We start from the raw sequence: 19,754 nt of genomic DNA on the forward strand, positions 1-19,754 counted from the left end.
TGCAGATGCCCTTTGGGTGGCTGCTGCATTTAAATGGCTACCGAGAAAAGGCATGTGCTTGGAAGATCCATTGCAAATGCTGCTCGACGGGGCTGGAGGGGCGCGGTCTGCAAACACTGTCCTGCTGAGCCTGTTCAGGGACGAAGGCTCAGGCTGGCAAATATTAGCCAAAATGTCCTGCCGATGGCAAATGCTCTGGAGGCCGACAAACCCTGGTATACATTTTCATCCTAGTGATCCTGCAGACAGGTTTGTATTTGACAAACTTGTGGTTTTCTGCTGAAAAAAAGGTTAAATCTGAACACACCTGCCTGGCTGTGCTCATCAGGCATTTGCGGTTTAGCAGGAACCTGCTCTTTATCAACCTGCGATGACTGAAATGACCAGGTCCACGGACACGCCGTCTTTGTGCCACCCTGACTGCCAGCACGATTGCTCAGGCACTACGGCAATCTTAAGGCAGCTTCAGAAACATACAGAACATAATTAATTATTTGCAGGGGGAGGGAAAAAGACAACGCATTCCCTGCGGGACAGCGGGGCCCCTTGAGCCTCCTCTGGGGAAATCGACAAGGAAAAAAAAGTTCTCGGCCGGCGGTGAAGGGCACGGCCCCGGCCGGGCTCTCCCGGGAGAGGTGCCAGCGCTGGAGGCGGCCTTTGCCCCGGCACAAACAGCTCCTTCATTAGCGAAGGGACGCGGAGCCGGGGGAAGGGGAGCCGCCGGCGGCCCCTGCGCGTCCCCCGGTAACGCGCTGCGGCTTCTCCCGCTCCGCTTCCCGGGAGGGCGGCTCTTCCAGGCGGGACCGGGGGCCTTCTCCTCACCAGGTATTGCCTTCTCTCCCCCCCTTCCCTTGCCGGTTGGCTTGGTTTTATTTGGACCGTACTTCCACTCGAAGAGGGAAACGTTAGACGCCGGAGCCCTCTAGCTGCCGAGGGCCGGGGGAGGCGCCCGGGGACCTGTCGCTGCCCCGGGGACTTTCCACCGGGCACGAACCAGCACCTTAAGCCCGGGCAGGGAGGGGTTTCGGCGACGCAGAGAGGCGGCCAGGCGGTGGCTGTGGCGTGAGGGGTGAGCCGCAGGGTTGGACCGAGGGTGTGGGGTCCCTGCTGCCCCGCGGGCTGCTAAACCTCGGCTTCTCCCTGCTTCCCCCCTCTCCCCGCGCGGGAGAGGGAATCGGGCTCAACAGCCCTCGCCCTGCGGGAACGGGCAGCGCAGACCTCTCTGGGTTTGGAGAAAGGCAAGAGCATCGCCTGGCGTGTAGGTGCTGCTGGTGGAGGTTGCTGTTGTTGGTAGCTTATAGGGTGGGTATAACCAAGCATCCTTTAGGAGGTATTTCCCGTGCATGCATATGCAAATAGGTCTCTAAAAGAGGAGCTGAGGCCTCCCTGGTAGCCTCAGGGTCTCCTGTGAGGATGGCTTAGAGATAGCGGGTCTCTGGCAGTGGTGCTGTATGTGCAGAAAGGCTGAGGGGATCCCAAGGACCCTCCAGAATCCCTTGTTCGGTGAGGACAGAGGATCCTCACCTTTGTCCTGTGGCAGGTCCTGAATGTACATCTCACAGAGCAGCCCAAATGACAGAAATGGGACCAGGCCGCTGTCAAAAGGCCAAAATCAGGGCCCCCTCCTCAGCAAACCCCCAGGAATGGATTGAGCTTCATGATCATCTGTATCTACCTCTAGCAAAAGAGTCTGGCAAAACCCCTCTCTGGCATCAGGCAAAGGGAAGCAACACCGAGGGTGCTTGTAAACTGGGGGAGTGAATAAATAAAAGAGGGATCTGCAAAAAAAGGAAGGGAGAAAATTCTCCATGTCAGGCACAGACTGAGATGATGGGCACAGCCACCCTGGTGGATGAGGATCCCCTCAGGCAGTTCAGAAAGGCTGGAACCTTTGCTCCCCGGTACCGCAGGCTTCAGGCGATCCAAAAAAATGTTTCAGCACTTCGCTATGGGGAGTTAGTTCCAAAAAAACCCCACAGGACTTCAAATGTGACAGCTTTGGGTTTTCTTTAGTTACTTCCTCTTGAGCCATTTTCTGGTCAACATAACAGTCGGGCTTTTTCAAGTGTTCATCTGGGTGTGTAAATTCATTTAGTTTGGTAGGTCCGCTGGGTTGCGACACAGGCTAAGAGCAGCCAGCCTGCCAGGGAGGCGTGACATGGAGTTGGGCCACAGGGGGAAAAGGGTACAGCGAGGGGCTGTGCCTGTAACGCAGAGATGCCAAAATGAAATAGCATTTGTGCAGCTATTCCAGCTGAGGGATGCCGGTTTCCCTGGGTCCGCCACAGCCTGAGGGGCAGCCTGGAGGCACTGCGGGCCAAGAGGCTACAGCTGGAGCTGACAGTGCATGTTCCTCTGTGTGTGTGTGCGTGTATGTGTGCTGTTGACCAGTGTATTTATCCACATCGATCACGTTATCCACTGCTAGAACGAGGTTAAGGCTGAAGGTTAGTGGCACTCAGTGGAGATAACACAGCTACGTGAGGCAAGAAAGAATAAGGACCGCCTGGCATCACATGAGGCTGATATTGTCTCCTCAGCTGCAGGAGTTGGAAGATTGAGTCACGTCACAAAACGTTGCAAAATTGTAAAAAATATTGTGGCCTGGGAGGAGCAGGAGGGTGGCAGGGGCACAACGCCCACGTCAGGCAGCCAGTGTCCTCTTTGCTGGAGAATTGCAACTTCAGGTGGCTCTGTCTGGCTTCCGTCCCATTCTTCTGACACTAAGAAAGGCCAGAGAGCTAAACGGCACCTGACACCCTTCCCCTCCTCCCCTCCTACAGTTACTGCAACTGATTTGCTTTTTAAATGCTGATTTTTGCAAAACCCTCCACACAAGCCAGTCTGAGGAGGTGAGAAGTGTGTCACCCCCCACACAACCCCTGCTGGCATTAAGCTGGCCTGCCACATCGCTAAAAATAGTGTTTCCCCTCCTGTGCCCTCCCATCAAGGTGTAGGGCTCCCTGCTGGAGCGGGCTGCGCTGCCAGGGCAGAGCCCCGGGTGATGGTCCTGCTCCCAGCCGGGTCGGTGGCTCTGCAAAGCCCGAGCTGCGCTTGCTCATGCCAACACGTGCAGCCTCTGCTTTGCACACGGTTAATTTTTGGCTCATGAGCACATTCAGCCTTGACGTGCTCCGGGATTACAGCAGTAAGTGCTAGAAAAATGGCGTGTATGGATGGGTGCCCATCATGGCCTTCTGAGCCATTCCCACAGGCTCCAGCGCTGCCGTCAGCTCCTTCCCACCCTTGCGACGTTGGGATCAGTTGATATCGAACTGGCTTGTCTGCAAAAATCCCATCCGAATTGGGAAGATTTGTGAAATCTGAGCCTCCGCCAAACCGCAGCTCCCCTTTCTTCCCCAGCGGCGGGGAGGTCAGTCAGGAAACTCAATCTCCATCGCGGTCCACGGGCTTCAGCGAACGAGAGTGGTGAGGGGCAGCCGAGAGCACGTCTCCTGCAGATGCGTAATGTACTTGGCACGTATGTTCCAGCAGGACTATGGTGGTCCGTGGACTGCCGGGAGCCTCGCTGGGCGTGCTGACAGCCACACGCCATTTCCACAGCTGCCAGTGCTGAGCGAGAAGGTTTGTTAATAAAAACAGGTTTAGAGACCTTTCTCAGAACCAATTTTCATGACAAGGGTAATTTCAGCATTATTAAAACTCCCCTAATTTCTTGTTACTTTTTTTTTTTTCTCGTTTTTTTTGTGTTTGTGGGTGGCAGTGGTGCAGGCTAGCGGTTCTGGTTCAGGGTTCATCTGTGCCCTCTTCCCCTGCTGTGTGGGCACTTCTATAGTGGGCTTGCGAAAGGAGATGTAATAATTAACAGGGAGAAAGGTAAGCACCTCCCTGAGAGGACAAAGAGAGGTTGTAACAACCCTTGGCTGTGACGCAGAAGGAATGCAGTGATGGGCGACGGTGCCTGCTCCTCTCTCCCTTCCTACATAGTAGGGGCATCAAATTTTAAGTAGTAAAACCTCAGGGGTAAGTGAGAAGCTGTGTGAAGGGTTGTGAGCAAAGATGTCTTAAATAAACCTGACCCATCATACTCCCACACAGTCCGTCTTGCCTAAACTTACATCAAAGATGCCAAAAGCCACAGGAAGATGGGAAATCAGCCCATCCTTGTAACTGCAGGCACTGCATTCCAGAAGAGGTTCTCGGAATGCAATTAGCGAGGCTGGATTTCTACAATCAAGGAAGACCGAGTCCTTAAGGGAGCAAGACCAAAGGTCTATATCACTCAGCATCCCCTCCAAGAGTCAATATTGGTAGATATTCCAGGAAAACGTAAAAGTCATAGGCAAAGGAGATTCTCCCCCAACATCCCTGCTCAGCTTTTGGCAGTAACCCCTCGCAGGAGTGCCCGAGCCAGCAGGTGCGACCCAGCTCCCCTGTTTCAAAGCTGCTGAAAGGTTTATCACCTCTGAGATTTCCCAGTCTCTTTTTGGGCCCATTTAGTTCCTGGCTTCGGGGAGTTTGCACAGTGCACTGAGTTGGAAGGTTCAGTTGTGCTTCGTGCCTCTGCCAGCGTGAAACCTGTTCGCTGGCCGTGGACGGGCACAGAGGCTGGCACATCGCTGGGACAGGCAGCCAGGTGAGTATCAACCAGGAGCTGTGCGCCACTCACCAGGGCAGATGCCAAGCTCCAAAACTTGTCCAGGACAAGGGAAAATAGAGATGCTGCACCTCCTGGAGTAGCAAACAGCAGCTGAAGATGCTGAGGAGTGGAGTGGAGCTGCTCCAGGACATAAAGCAGGTTATAAAGCGAGGCAGAGAGAGGAAAATACACAGGCCCTTGGGGCAGCGAGGTTGGCTGGCTTGTGGGGACCACCATGTGCTGCCAGGAGAGTGTGGCAGCCTCGGATGCTCACAAATCTGTCCAAGGCAGTGGGTCACGCTGGCAGGTACGGGGGTCAAGGGTGGGTTGAAGACCTCGGGTCACTAGGGGCACAAAATCCCCAAGTGTACAGGTAGCTTCTCTTCCCACACTTTTCCCACCAAGGCATCATGGCCCAAACAATTTTTGGATGTGGGAGTGTAAACAGCCAGGCTGTACCTTGTGAAACTATGCATTTGTGTTTAATAGCTAAAATTCACGTTTTCTAGGGCAGAACTAGTCAGGTAACCCAGTCCTCAGGGTCAGAGGAGGAGCCCTGCACCGCAGGGGAACGAAGATGTGCATGTTAAGAAAAACATCTTCCACAGTGCGCTGGACCCTTTACGTAACCAATTTGCCTCCTGTGTGATTTGCTTCTGCTGCCCAGGCAGTGACGGACCTCCTTGCTGGAGATCCTGATGTTCAAACTACCTTTTTGCTCATGGTGCCCCAGAGCTCCAGCTTTTGCCCCTGACACGATGGAAAACTTGACGGGTGCCTCACTCCCTCGGGTTTTATTGAAAAAGCCTTGCCCCAGATTGCCGCGGCCCTAACACCAGTGCTGTACGTGCAGATCGCTCTCTTGCCCTTTGCTCTTGTGCCGAGGATGGGGTACTGGTTGTTGAAGTACTTCCCAAAAACTTGTTGTCATACCTGAGGATGGTGATTTTTTTAATCCCCCCCTCAGTCTTGGGTGGGTGCAGCAGTTAGTCTTCAATTACCTGCCCCAGGGGGGTTATGTTACATCTCATAGCCTGACGAGGATGTCTGGCAGGAATATAGGTGACATGGGGTATGTTATTTCCAAATGCAGGTAGGGACCTCTCTGGCTCTGCATCCTGGAGATGGCAGCACCCAAGGTGGCGGTGGTTGGCGCCGGAGTCGTCGGCCTGTCCACAGCACTGTGCATTGCGGAGACTTGCCCCAGCTGCTCCGTGACCGTCCTTTCAGACCAGTTCAGCCCCAACACAACGAGCGATGTCGCAGCCGGGATGCTCATCCCTCACACCTACCCAGGTGCGTGCAGCCCGGCGTGGCATTGCCTGTGGCACCGCGTGCGACTGCGTGCCCAGGTGTGCGGTGATGCACAGAGCTTCAGGGAGAAAGGTGCTACAACCTGTGCTCCCCGTCTGTCCTGTCTCCTCAACACTGGCTTGTGCGCTTCTCTTCTTTGCGTTATTCCTCTCTGCACGTTTGGTTTTGTTTACATGCAGGCACACCGATCCATGTGCAGAAGCAGTGGTTCAAAGAGACCTTCACTTACCTTTTTGCCATCAGCAACTCAGCCGAGGCATCAGAGGCTGGCATTCACCTCGTCTCTGGGTAAGAACAGCCCCCCAGGGCAGCCTTTGGTACGTCTGTGCTGTGTGCTGGACCAGGCAGAGAGGTTTTCCTTGCTGGAGGTGAGGCATATTCCCTGCATGGAGTAGCTCTTATGACCATATTCCCAAGAAACTGCATCGCAGATGCTCAGATACTATGTATTTTCAAGCAAAATTCATGCACAGGTGTACACAGAGAAACCACACTAGACTGGCCAGCAACAAATATCTTCTCATAACTGATGTTTTCCATCCTGTCATCTACCAGTTGCTTGCAGCAGGGGTGGTCTCCATAGGGATGGGACTGCAGGACCTTCCACCTTCAGCAACTAGGTATAAGGATGCAATTGGCGTGTTTATGCTGCCTGTTATGTACACAGAAATTCGCCTCTTGGGTGCTTTGAGGCTGGGCACTCCGTAGCTTTATGGGTACCCAAAAAAATATGCCCAGGTGTGCAAGTGGCCCTACATGAAGGTCCAGCCAGGGTGGCCGCGGCCGTGGTGGGGACACTGTGTGAGGGGGCTTTGTTCTTCCGCAGCTGGAAGAACTCTCTCCAGTTTATTTAGCCCGTGTGCCACCCTCAAGCTGGGCTATGAGAGCCCCCTGACCGTTTGCCAAGGCGGGTGTTGCAGCAGCAGGCAGCAATGTTTCCCCACTGCTGTTAACCTTGCAGAGCTGCACTGATGAGTGGGAACAGGTTCCTGAGTTCCTGGGTTTGTGCTAGGGTTGCCGTGACACATAACATGGCAGAGCAATAGCGGCTAAGTTTTGCGTTTTTTTTCTCTGTGTCCTTTTAGGTGGCAGGTCTTTAAAAACACTCCCAAGGAAGAGTTACCTTTCTGGTCAGATGTCGTCCTGGGTTTTCGATCAATGTCCGAAGCAGAACTCCAAAAGTTTCCGCAGCACCAATTTGGTCAGGCCTTTACGACCCTGAAATGTGACTGTCCGCCCTACCTGCTGTGGCTGGAGAAAAGGTTGGTTTTGCTGCAGGCTGGGCACGCAGAGAGAAACCCAGGCAGAGGGAGCTGGGGGGGAGCTGGGAACTCCTTGGGAGCCTTAGGGTTGAGCAAAACTGTAAAAGGGCTGTTTCTCACTGGGGAAAATGCAGCAAGCTTTTCCTTGGGGAGAAGCATGGGTAATAAATACCCCATCTTTCCAAAATGCGAAAGGCCCCACCTGTGCAATGTTCACTTTCTACCACTGTGGCTGTACAGTGGGGCTCAGAGCGGGAGCGCCTCTGGGCACAGGACCGACATAGTCACAGGGGCCACGCTTGGCCAGCCAGACCTTGAAAGTATGTCGGGAACCTGCCATGTCCTAAGAAAACTCATTTGCCAAACTTCCCAAATGCATCCCTCTGTTCTTGAAGATCAACCCAACCCCTGGGAGAAAATGCGCGTCTGGGCAGATGTCTTATTTGTGAATACTTTGCACTTAAGAATTAGCTGGATTGATTCATCTCAAATTTGGTCATTTCTTAATCCAGTCAGGTGAAAAAAGGTCAAATAGCATCATCTTCTAACAAAAATTTTGGAAATGTTTGCCTGCACGAGATGGGTGAAGCACTCACTACGAGGAGTTGTCGCTTCAGAATTCACGCCTGGATTGACATGAAAGTTAGAAAATTGGGCAGTTTCCAATTTTTTCCCAAAATATATGGATTTCAGAGAATTGTAGGAGAGTTGGGATGCAGAGCTGAAAAGGTTCTGACACCTGGGGTGTGCATTTAATCCGCTTAAGTACCCTTAAAATGAGCAACTAGCTGTCTCTGCTTGAGAGAAAGGGGCAGGCTGCAAGCTGATTTGAGGTTAAGTGAAGAGACGTGTACCGACACTGTGGTACAAATTGCCAGCTCAGCCAGCTGCTCGGATGCCTTTCATCTCACTGCAAAACATGAAAAACCGTGTCCTGTGGCTGGGATTACTCCAGTGGCACCAGTGCTGCTTGAGGTCTGTGCCGCCTCCTCGGTACACACGCACTGTCATGTTTCATCCCTTAACAGAATCGGAAACCTCTGCTGAAGCACAACCAAGTTGTTCAACACATTTAGTGTCCACCATGTGACACCTGCTGTCTCCTTATTCCTGCTGTAGCTTTCTTATTTCTCAAAGGATGCAGTCTAGTAAGACGATCAGGCTCCTTTACTTTCTCTTCTCTCTGGTGATGAGAAATGAGAGCATATTAAATGTGTAACTAATTCTCAAACCCCTAGCGACCTGAGCAGTATTTATAGACCATTCTCTTGGCAATCCACAAGGAAAATTGTTTCTGTGCCCACCTTGCTGGTCCAAAAATGGACTTCAGGAATTTTTTCCTGCTTGCTTGCCTGAATTCAGGAGATTTCAGCAGTTTTTTTATTGGTGTATTTTTTATGCCATGATGGCAGAGTCCCAATTACAACACTTATGAGCTCTCCCAGCAAGTTGTCCCAGACAGAGCTGCTGCATGAGACCTCCCTGGTTCTTCAGAGCCAGCCTCAGCATCCTGCTGCCCCCAAACCCCAGCCCCCAGAGCACCAGCTGTGCCCTGGATCCCCGGCTCACTGCCTTTGTGGGAAACCGCTGCCTTTATAGGGAGGTTGATCACTTTGCCAGATCACAGCTGCCAGAGCGTTGCGGCGGGCAGGACTTCCCACTTAGTGCATCGTCATCGCAGATCTGTTCCCGACTTGCTCGTGCTAAAATCCTCAGCAACTTATTCATGCTAAAACCACCCCAGCACCTGGATCCAGCTGCCAGCATGAGGTGACTCCACCTCATGCCAAGCTGGAATACTGTGTCCAGCTCTGGAACCCTCAGCACAAGAAGGACATGGACCTGTTTGAGCAGGTCCAGAGGAGGGCCACAAAGATGACCCAAGGACTGGAGCAGTTCTCCTATAAAGACAGGCTGAGAGAGCTGGGGTTGTTCAGACTGGAGAAGAGAAGGCTCCATGGAGACCTTATAGTGGCCTTCCAGTACCTGAAGGGGGCCTACAGGAAGGATGGTGAGGGGCTGTTTGCAAGGGCATGTAGCGATAGGACAAGGGGCAATGGTTTTAAACTAGAGCACGGCAGGTTTACATTAGGCATTAAGGAAGAAGTTCTTTACAATGAGGGTGGTGAGGCACTGGAACAGGTTGCCCAGAGAGGTGGTGGAAGCCCCATCCCTGGAGACATTCAAGGCCAGGCTGGATGAGGCTCTGAGCAACCTGATCTAGTTGAAGATGTCTCTGCTTACTGCAGGGGGGTTGGACTAGATGACCTTTAAAGGTTCCTTCCAACCCAACACGTTCTATGATTCTATGATTCTCCACAGGGAAGGCTATCAAGCATCAGGCAAGTTCAGGGTGGAATTTGGCTTGAAATTGAGCTCAAAGACGAACCTCAAGAAGGGGTGAATTTGGCTGAAGGGCAGACATGGATGTATAGTGTTCTGAGCTGTCCTGGGTGTCTCCTGGCTGCTGCTCTAGAAGGGTGTGGGTCTCCCATGACACATCTGCCCAGCCTTTGGCAACATCCTGGGTACCTCAGGGCTTCGCACATGGCACTGGATGACAAAGTGGCTCCTGGTATCACAGGGGTGAGTTGAGAATGAATGTGACGGTGTGTAATAAGCACAATAAAAGGGGTGTAGAACGATAGTGATGTCACTAGCAGAAGTACATTGGTGAATAAATCTGACATTTTTAAGCGTGCTTGAACTGTTAAAGCTTGGTACAGTTATAGAAATGAATCAATGAGACCATGAGGACCTTCCTGTCTGTCTAGGGTCTTATGCCAGACTCTTCTCTAATATTGATCAACTTGCTGTGTCTTTTCCAGCCCAAACAAGCTAAAAAATAGATTTGATGAGACCAAATCAGACAAATCACAAACAGAAACCCCATGGCATTTTCGTTGCTTTTTGTGCCATCTGTTGTTTGGTTTTGAGTGGTAGGTTAAAGGCAATCTATCTCATTTACTTAACGTGCATAACAATTACATGAGGGTTTAGTGGTTTCTTTTCTGCCTCACTTCTGGAGTCTTTTTGCAGGTTGAAAGCAACTGGCATCCAGATTTCCACCAGAAAAGTTGCAGACCTGTGGGAGCTGCACAGCAAATATAACATCGTTGTCAACTGTGCGGGCATTGGAGCCCAGCAGCTGGTGGGGGATGAGAAGCTCTTCCCCGTCAGGGGACAAGTACTCAAGGTTCATGCTCCTTGGGTGAAAAACTTCATCCGTGATGGGGATGGCTTAACTTACATCTACCCAGGGATACATAGGGTAACCCTAGGGGGAACCAGGGAAAAGGAGAACTGGAGTCTCTCCCCTGATCCCGGCACTACCAAAGACATCTTTGACAGGTGCTGCTCCCTTGAGCCCTCGCTGCGGGGAGCTCAGGATATCAAGGTGAAGGTGGGCCTGAGGCCATCCAGGCAGAGCGTGAGACTGGAGAGAGAGGTCTTGAGCCAAGGAGGAGTTAAGCTCCCAGTGGTCCACAACTATGGGCATGGGGCAGGTGGCTTTTCAGTCCACAGGGGCACAGCCAAAGAGGCTGCTCGCTTGGTGGGAGAATGCATTGCAGCCCTACAAGGCTCCTCATCAAGGGCCAGACTTTGAATCCCAGAGGTTTCTTTTCCATTTACAACAGCCTAGTGTTGCATCTCCTAGTAGTAGCTTTGGGCTTTTATGCCATTACCTAGGAACCTAAGACAACAACTTGTGCCATTGCAGATGGTTGGTAGCAGCTCACCTGGCTTCCAGCTGCCACCTTGGAAAGGCATGATGGGTTGATCCAAGTATTAGTCCAGCTGTCCTTCTCCTCCATCTAGCATTGTTTCTGCCCTGGGCAGTTCTCCTAGCCTCATATTAAGGAGAAGGCAAGATATGTAAATATTCTTCACATAACAGGGATCAGATTGCTGCAGTATAATATCAATAACATCAATTTACCATTTCTTCATCTGCATCTAAAGGGTATCGCATGCACTAGATTCAGTAAAAGCTAGTTCTCTCCTTTGTTACCAAATCTAATCTAGTATTACCCTTGCTCCTGACATATGACTAACAAACTTTACCATTTTCCATGTGATTTACAAGGAAAAGAAAACCCCACACAGTGCTGCATTACAGTGCTCCAGGTCAGCTCTTACAGAAAGCAATGTCAGGTCACTGTCATGCACAGTGATCAGGCAAGCGTGATTTTAAGAGCAGGTCTGTGACACTGATCACTGCATATTACACCACAGGGAACTTAACATAAAGTTTCTTTGAGAGGAGGTTGCCCCGTATGAGCTACAGACTTGCACGTCTTTCCTCACACTTGTTTGCAAATCTCTTTTTTTTCTCTGAGCCCCTCAGATTTTGTTGTCAGACACAGATGATTTCCCTCCCTCCCCGGCAATGGCAGCATTGACACGGCCTCTGTTCTACGGTAGAGGATTTTTCAGGACGGGCTGGGGGGTGTAAGGATCTCTTCTTTACTTCGCATCAGCACTGGCTGCTTTCCTTGCAACAGCTGATACAAATAAATTGGTGACAAACCAACAAGGATCTTAACACCAGCTTCACTTTCATAAGGGAGAGAAAAGCCATTTAAGACTAGATAAGCACTCTAAAGACAAATTTGTCTGTACGTAGATGTGAGTGAGCCCCCCTGCCATAAGGAAGGTGAGCCACCAACGCCCAGACCCTCACTCCATGGCGGAGGCTGAGCTGGACTTTACACTCCCCTCAGTAATTCAAGCCCTTTGATGCGGCTGAAGATAGTCACTCCCCAAAACTGGAGCTTACTGTCAAAGTGCAGGTCTGACCGTTAGTGATTAATGCTCTCATCAGATTCTAAATGGCTCATTCAAGAGTGATAGCATCCACTTTTGACTATTTTTGACTATTTGTCCTCGCAAAACAAATCAAAATCCTTCAAGAATTCACACGATTAAAATGAACCGACAAATAAAGTTCTAATAACAGGATCAAGATCACTTCTGTAGTGTTTTCTTTCATAAACAAGGGGTTTGCCTTTCATTTGGGATAGCCTGACAGCGCCAAGAAAGGCCATATGCAGACATGGCTGCCAACTCCTGCTGTTCTCAGGGGGGATGAGGACAGTTATCTTTCCCAAGGGACAGCTGTCGAAGGAAACGTCATCAAATTAAATTATAGGTCAATTAGTGCCTGGGATCGGCCTAAGATAGCCCTGCCTTCAGCAGTCTTGCCTCCTTCTCCTCAGCTCTGCAGGCTTATTTTGCACTCCCCCTCCCATCATTTGTCCTTTCAAGAATGTACAAGAGGGCAGAGCGGCTGCTTTTGGCAGCAGTGTTGGCGTAGGACTTGTCAAAATGCAGCTTTGTCCTCAGCTAACAGGGAACAGAAAAAATACATGAAAAAATCATGAGAATGGGTTATTTTTTCTTTATTTTAATCTTAAAAAGTAACAAACAGTGTATCTTATCCAAGAAACTCTGCTAATACTAATGGGGTGCTCATAGCCCCATGAGAAACCAAAGGTCTGGTTGTGCACTTCTGCTCTCCAGGATAGGGGGGTTTCTTCTAATTTACTTCTAAAAGTTGTCTGTTTGGTAAAACTGGGAAAATGGGTTCATCTGCAAGGCCTATCAGTCTGGCACCCTAGCTTCGGCCATGGTTAGAAGTGGAGAAGGCCACTTCTAGCATACCCTGGCCAATTCACCTGAGGGGTAGCTTAGTGTTTTATAGGTCTCAGATGATTTATCTTCCACATATTTGTCTGATTGCTTCTGAGGCCACGTACAGCAATTTTGTAGTCCCTGACATCTCGTGACAACAGGTTCCATAACAGGAGATGCTTCTTTGCCCAGGCACAGAGCTCCTTGCCTTCACGTTTGTCTTGAATGTGGATGGTGCCCCTTTCATGCATTTTATGAGAAGTGGTGACTAGTTATTCTCCATGACCCTTCTTGAATTTACAGAGCTGTACCACTCTCCCTCTCGGACTCTTCTTTCCCACCTTGAAGAATCTTGGTTTACGTAGCTGCTACCTACATAAAGTCATTCCATCTCTTTGGTCTTACTTGTTGCCCATCTTTATGACTTCCTCATTCTACCGTACCCTTTTTGAGATGGAGGGTCCAGACCTGCACACGGTACTCATGGTAGAGGCTGAATCCTGTATTTAATGAATGACATCTCACTTCCCTTCATAATAACTTCTAATATCCAATAGTTTTATAGTCACTAATAAGTTTTTAACTGCCATTTGAATAAAAATACCTAACTCCAAGATATTTGTCCTGAACAGTACTAGGTGGTTCAGAGGCCATTGCTGAGACTGGGTAGTGAGGGGTCTTCTTCCAGGGTGTTGAAACATTGGGAACAGGTTGCCCAGAGGGGTGGTAGATGCTCCATCCCTGGAAACATTCAAGGTCAGGTTGGACAGGCCTCTGAGCAACCTGATCTAGTTGAAGATGTCCCTGGTCATTGCAGTGGAAGTTGGATTAGATGACCTCTAAAGGTTCCTTCCAACCCAAACTAGACTATGATTCTATGATTCCCAACTCAGCCAGGTGTTTTTCTCTGATGTTATTTGTGCTGAATTTCACCTGCCATTTCATTGCCCAGGCTCAGAATATGGTTTTTTTGCAGCTCCTTACAGGCAGTTTGCATTTCATTACCTTGGATAAACTGGTATCACCAGCAGTCCAAGCCACTTCACCATTTACCGCCCGACTGATGGCTTATATGTATTAGCACTGGCCCTACTACAGATCCTTCTCAGATGTCATTGGTGACTGCTCTCCACTGTGAAAAACAGGTGATTTATACTTACCTCCTCTCTCTATCCTATGTAGAGGATGTGCATTTGCTGACTCATGAGAGGATCTTCCCTCTTATCCCATGCCAGATCAGCTTCTTTATGAATCCTTGGTGACAGACGTTATCAAAGGCTTTCCAGAAGCTGAGCAGATCAGACCGAGTGGATCGCTGTGGTCTGCAGTCTCACAGTTTCCTCTGAAGCCATAGGAGAATGGTGAAGCACAGCTTCGTAGCTCCTCCCTGCAAAGCTCTGCTGATTCTTCCCTCTTAGCCCATATCTGTCCTTGCAACTATTCTATTATCATGGCTTTTACCGTTTGCCTGCTACGGGTTCCAGGTTTAGTGGTTTGCATTTCTCTAGATCCCTCACAGCACTTAAAACAGTGTCACGTGCCATCCTCTTTTTTCTGTGGCTGTTTTAAGTAAAGGGTTATACACGAGCCCTAACAGTGCAACGATTTCCCATTAGCATTCCTTAAAAACCCACAGGCGAGTAACATCTGCTTCTCATGAATTTGTTACTACTCGTTGCATCTATTTGTACTAAACCCTCCTCTAATGGCCCTTCAATCTGAGGCAGCTTCTCTGCATTAGCCCTTTAACAAATGGCTCCGCCGTGGGAATTCCACTAAGCTTTTCTGTGCTGAACGCCGACGCGAGTTATCTGTTCAGCTCTTGTGTTAGGGCTTGTTTTCTCTCAAACTCCTCTGCCACCGTGATCGGCTGCTGCCCGTGTACCCCGGTCACCTGCAGAGCCTCCGGCAGGTTCCTTGCTCCTGCTGGGGCAGAGGAAGCTTTTTGTCTGTTAGCAAGTTATTTCCTCAAAATCTTTTTTTTAGTCTGCCTTTCTGTTTCTGCTTTTAATTTGACAGAGTTCGTGTCCTTTTCCATTTCCTCATTTGGACGGTCTATTTCAGTTCTTTCCCGTGTAATTTTTATCATGCTATTACAATGAGCCAGTAATGATCTTTCTTCTGGAAAGTCTCTGATATTTCAATACCTTTATATAAAAATGAAGCATTTTAGTCCAATAGCTCATCTTTGGACTTACAGCAAATAGAAACAAGCGTACATTCGGCCTGATTGCTCCAGCTCCTCTGCCCTGTTGAGAGGGGCTTTATTTGTCCAGATTGAGCCTTGCCTTTTCCTGTTTTCTTGTGGTTATAAAGATGTCGAAATGGCACCTTTAAGGACATGCCATCATGAACCCCTCCTCCTCTCTGCCTGCTCTCTTCCCCCCAGTCTCTAGCTTGAAATGCCTTTTTAAATTTTACTCTTTCTCAGAGAGGCTTTCTTCCCTGCTAATGTCATGCCACACAAAGGCTGAGCATCCTACTCAGGAGCCTCAGCTTTTTGTTCCAGAAACTTTCGATTTGCCAAGAATATATCCTAATATTTTGGGGAATAATTGCACATCCCTCCCTTATTTTTCTCCCTAGGCACGGAAAATGTAAATATTCTAAAATATCTCCATAGATACATAGTGACGCTGCCCTGTGCCACCTCTATACCTGCCCACAAAGGGGAGTCACAACGTTTCGATGCCTGCAAGCTGGCTCGCTGACACTGCCCGCTTGGCTTTGAGGCCACTGAAGTCTGTTGAGATGAGTCCTCTCTTGCTTCAGCTGCCCAGCCTCGGGTGTCAGTCTCTGCCGGTATCTCATCAGCCACCCCTGAGTTTCTGCTCCTCACCCAAGAGCCGTGCCAGGAGCTGAAGCAAAGATGTGACCTGTGTTGTCTCCAGCTCCCGCCGAAGCTGAGCCAGCAGCTGAAGAATTTGCAAAACTCCATTTTGATCCTAAATCTGTCCATGCTGTTGCGTCGGCTCCATAGTCTTCATCTGGAAACGCAGAGCAAGGGTCAGGGAAACACTTGCACGCGGGAGAGGGTTAACAGTGGAAGGTCATTAAACCTCCATGACTTTCTGTGCTGATGAAAGATGCCCTTAAAGAAAGACTTAGCTGTCACCTGTGCAAAGCATTTTTATCCCTGTGCCGTTTCTTAAGCCCATGCATGTCCAGACAGAAGGTAACCGGACCGCACTTGAGCATTTCCTTCTTATCCGCACTTTCTGATCTACATTGAATAGGCACTCCTGGCAGATGGCAACCGATCTGTCAACACTCACGGGGAACTTCAAAGGTGCAATTATGCCATAGGAAGGGAACGATTATATTTTGAGACGTTTCCATCAATCCTGACGATTGCAGACGGCAGATGGGCTGTATGATGGATTTTAGAGCTTGAGCACAAAGTAATAGTTTTCTGCAAAAGGGAATTTTGTTGATTTTCTTTGCAGAAACAAATCCATGAAGATATATTGTCTCGATATAGGCTTTTGCCTATATTTAAAACAAATTTGCCAAATTTCTGAGAAAATACAGGAAAAATTGGTGAATACCATTCATTGCAATTCTTTTCTAGTCGAGTACTATTTGAGGTAAACTTCCGTGTGATACATTCAAATTCATTTGGAATAAATGTAGCAGAGAAAATCACAGCCTAGACCGAGATTCGTGTCGTTTTCGCAACTATCTTAAATCAATGCGTATGTTGTACGAGGCTTCATTTCATCCTGCTCTATTCCCTATTTTCCACCAGAGGGAGATGTTGGATCAAGCAGTTACTGAAAGAAACCCACCCCCCCGCCCCTCCACACACACACGCACTCCATCTCAAAGGGCCAGTGCGGTCATGCTGAAATCAGTGGAAATGTGGGTGCCTGCCGGGCTCCCACGTACCTATAAGGCTTGGAGGGCTTGGGTGCTGCAGTAGGGGTGAAGACATAATCGTGAATCAATTAGAACCGTAAAATGTCATTGGGATGTTTAAAAAAAATAACAAAAACAAAAAACCAAAAAAACCAAACATTGAAGAAACAGAAATGTAAAGGTAGCAGCACACCAGAAACAGCTGTTAATAAAAATAAGGGATTATAATCCTAGACAAAGCTGTTGCTATAGCAGCATGTCCCAGAGCTTTTCCCCCACTGTCTGGCTGGAAGGGAAACCACTGTCCTGGACAGCCAAGTGTCCTCAGTTCCTTGTGTTGTGGGGACTTGGGGTCCCCCAGCCCCTTGAGCTCTGCCTGGGCTAGGCATTCCCCGGGGGTCTCTGCGGGGCTGCAGCCTGGCCCATGGGCCTGATGCCTGGCCAGGCTCCCAGGCAGCCCACACACTACTCTTGGGGGCTCAGGTGTTAGAAACTATCTCTGTTTAAAGGCTGATCTGAAATGGTCTGTTTTCCTTCTGGGGATTTCCTCCCCCCTCCCCCCCCAGTCTGTTTTTCTCAATGAAGAAGTCAAAGTTACATATTTTGGAGGATGGTGGACATGAGTCAAGACTCAGCCTTAGGAGGAAAGGGAGCAGCTGGGGAGAAGATGAAGAGGATAAGAAACTTTGCTGAAAGTGAACAATTTCCTAAAACTGGTATTTCCCGGGGTTCAAGGGAAAAAGATTCAAGGGAAACTTTTTCCTGTGTTTTGTTTTGCCTCTGAGACTGTCTCACACCACTGACAGCAGCTGGCACTAGGAGAGCACTGTCCCACGTTGCTTTCCTCTGTTCCTGTTCATGTCCACTACCTACCATGGGGGACAATATTTTTCTCACATTGTAAGAGGTGTGTGCCACGTGCATCATATGCTGTGCTCCTCTCACTGTCACCTCTGCTGCCTTTTTATGTAACTTCATCAAAGTCTCAGTCAACCAGTTGATATCTAAGCCTTACATTAGCCTTTACTTACATTTATGAGCCAAAGAGGGGAGGGGAGGCTTGTTTATTTTCTGTATCACTGGAGAATTAAGCAACCAAAGCCAACTGCAGGTGTTTCTGAAGCACCTGCATATGCACCTCCAGTCCGCTTTTTGGCTAAAGTGAAGGTCTGGAAAACAGCCCTTCCCTCATGGAATGCACTAGAGCCACAGAGGGAGCCTCGTGCTTGCTTTCCTCTTCACCAAACGAGTGCAGGGTTGAGCTTCAAGGAGATGAAGACTGTCCTGCCCACACGCCTCGCAGCCTGGTGAGATCAGCGGTCTCCAGGTCGGTGGAAGAGCTGGTCTCCTTTGAGCATGCAAGGAACTGGATTTGGGCTTCTTGCTTCCCATATCGCTCAGACAGTGGCTACAAGAAGAGCAATCCCAGTTTTAAGTGTGCTTTGCATAAAGAAGATCCTTTTGATTTTTGAAAGAAAGGGCCTGAGGCACTGAAAGTCCAGGAAAAGATTGTGAGAAACAGTGGTTAGTGACAACATAATATTTCCCTGCAACTGAGTTTTTGAAAGAGCTAGGTGATTCCGTAGCAGTTCAGTAGGATGACAGCTTGAGCACAGTCAAAGCATAAGTTAAGAGACTTTGAGACAAACACTGGCTACCCCGCTTCTGAAAATCCCTCCATAAGCCTTGGTGGGCAAGGTCCATGCCTTTTTTCCATTTGGGGAGTGTATCTGCACAGTGTCAGCACTCCAGGAATAATCACGGGGCGAATTGCCACAGAGATTTGCAGCATGATAATTGCCTCAAACAGAAGGATAAATAGCTTTTTCTGGCATTTAATGGGCCTCTTAAGTGAACGGCAATAAACTCTATGCGAACAGATGTTTTCCCTCTTTTTTCGTCCTCTTGCATCTCATCCATAATTATGCACTAAAATGTTCTTGTCTGGGTTGCTGAGAGCAATCTTGCCGCTGTTTGTCTTTGCGGTGTAAGGCTGAGCACTTCAGCACAAAGACTGAGCAAAAAGCCCTCGGTTCCTAAAGGCTCCTGGCGCTGAACATCATCTTTCCTTTGCTTTAAACCAGAGGGAGGAGTAAGGAACTAGCGGGAAAATTTGCCTCTTCCAGATGCTGCTCTGGGTTTACCACCACCGGGGTCCCTCCCTGCCTTCCCCGGTGGCCTGGGCTCCAGCCAGGAGATTCCTGTGCTCGCCTGCCTTCGGGCATTGACCCAGCTACGGCTCAGAGTAGTTGCTTCTCTTTTGCCTTGAGAGGGTGGTAAGTGCCCTCTGAGACAGTCCTGCCTGCTCTGTGCTGCCTCTGCTACGCTGACAGGACCTCGGGGAGACAGCAGGGCAGGATTTCCTCCATAACCACCAGCTTTGCCTCCAGCCTTGCCACCGGGACAGTTGCAGGCACTAGGCAGGCTCTGCAAAGAGTCTTTGCGCTTTCAGAAGCATGTGCTTTACCTCCTGACAAGAGTACAGAGAAATGACCTTGTTCCTGAAGAAATTCACTGCATCCTGGCAAAGGGATCTTCTCCTAGCAAGGAGCACACAAGCAAGACGGGAGCTGGGGCACAGCCACAAGCATTAGCCCAGCTGAGTGTTCATCGCCTGGAGTGATGCCTGCAGGGGTGCCTGCATCTTCACAAACCCACTTCATCCTTCCCAGTGCGTCTTCGAAGAGTCTGGCTGGCCTCTGCTTTCCACGTCCACGGCTGAGGATAGTGGCAGGGGGCTTACAGGAAGGATGGGGAGGGACTCTTTATCAGGGAGTGTAGTGACAGGACACAGGGTAATGGTTTCAAACTGAAGGAGGGTAGATTTAGATTGGATATTAGGAAGAAATTCTTTACTGTGAGGGTGGTGGGGCACTGGCACATGTTGCCCAGGCTGGTTGTGGATGCCCCATCCCTGGAAGTGTTCAAGACCAGGCTGGATGGGGCTTTGAGCAGCCTGGTCTAGTGGGAGGTGTCCCTGCCCATGGCAGGGGGGTTGGAACGAGATGATCTTTAAGGTCCCTTCCAACCTGAACCCTTCTATGATTCTATGATTCTATGCTGTGGGAAGACACATGCCAAAAGGA

At 49.6% G+C, this 19,754-nt stretch overlaps 1 protein-coding gene across 4 annotated transcripts; it reads left to right on the forward strand.

Moving 5' to 3' along the window:
- Window positions 1–553: 553 nt before the first annotated feature.
- Window positions 554–18,549, forward strand: DDO (D-aspartate oxidase). 4 transcript variants are annotated; one of them, XR_012586257.1, is made up of 6 exons: window positions 554–825; window positions 5,694–5,896; window positions 6,094–6,202; window positions 7,000–7,176; window positions 10,216–14,171; window positions 15,434–18,549. XR_012586257.1 is itself a non-coding variant. In XM_074580952.1 (5 exons), the coding sequence occupies exons 2-5, from the start codon at window positions 5,725–5,727 to the stop codon at window positions 10,781–10,783; spliced, it is 1,026 nt and encodes a 341-aa protein (XP_074437053.1). In that variant the 5' UTR covers window positions 554–825; window positions 5,694–5,724; the 3' UTR covers window positions 10,784–18,549. The 4 variants fall into 4 exon arrangements, 1 of the variants encoding a protein (XP_074437053.1); XR_012586256.1 differs by having other exon boundaries at window positions 10,216–13,955; window positions 14,046–18,549; XR_012586258.1 differs by having other exon boundaries at window positions 10,216–13,955; window positions 15,397–18,549.
- Window positions 18,550–19,754: the final 1,205 nt, after the last annotated feature.

The sequence above is a fragment of the Larus michahellis genome, chromosome 3 (assembly GCF_964199755.1).
Source record: "Larus michahellis chromosome 3, bLarMic1.1, whole genome shotgun sequence".
NCBI classification, from domain to species: Eukaryota; Metazoa; Chordata; class Aves; order Charadriiformes; family Laridae; genus Larus; species Larus michahellis.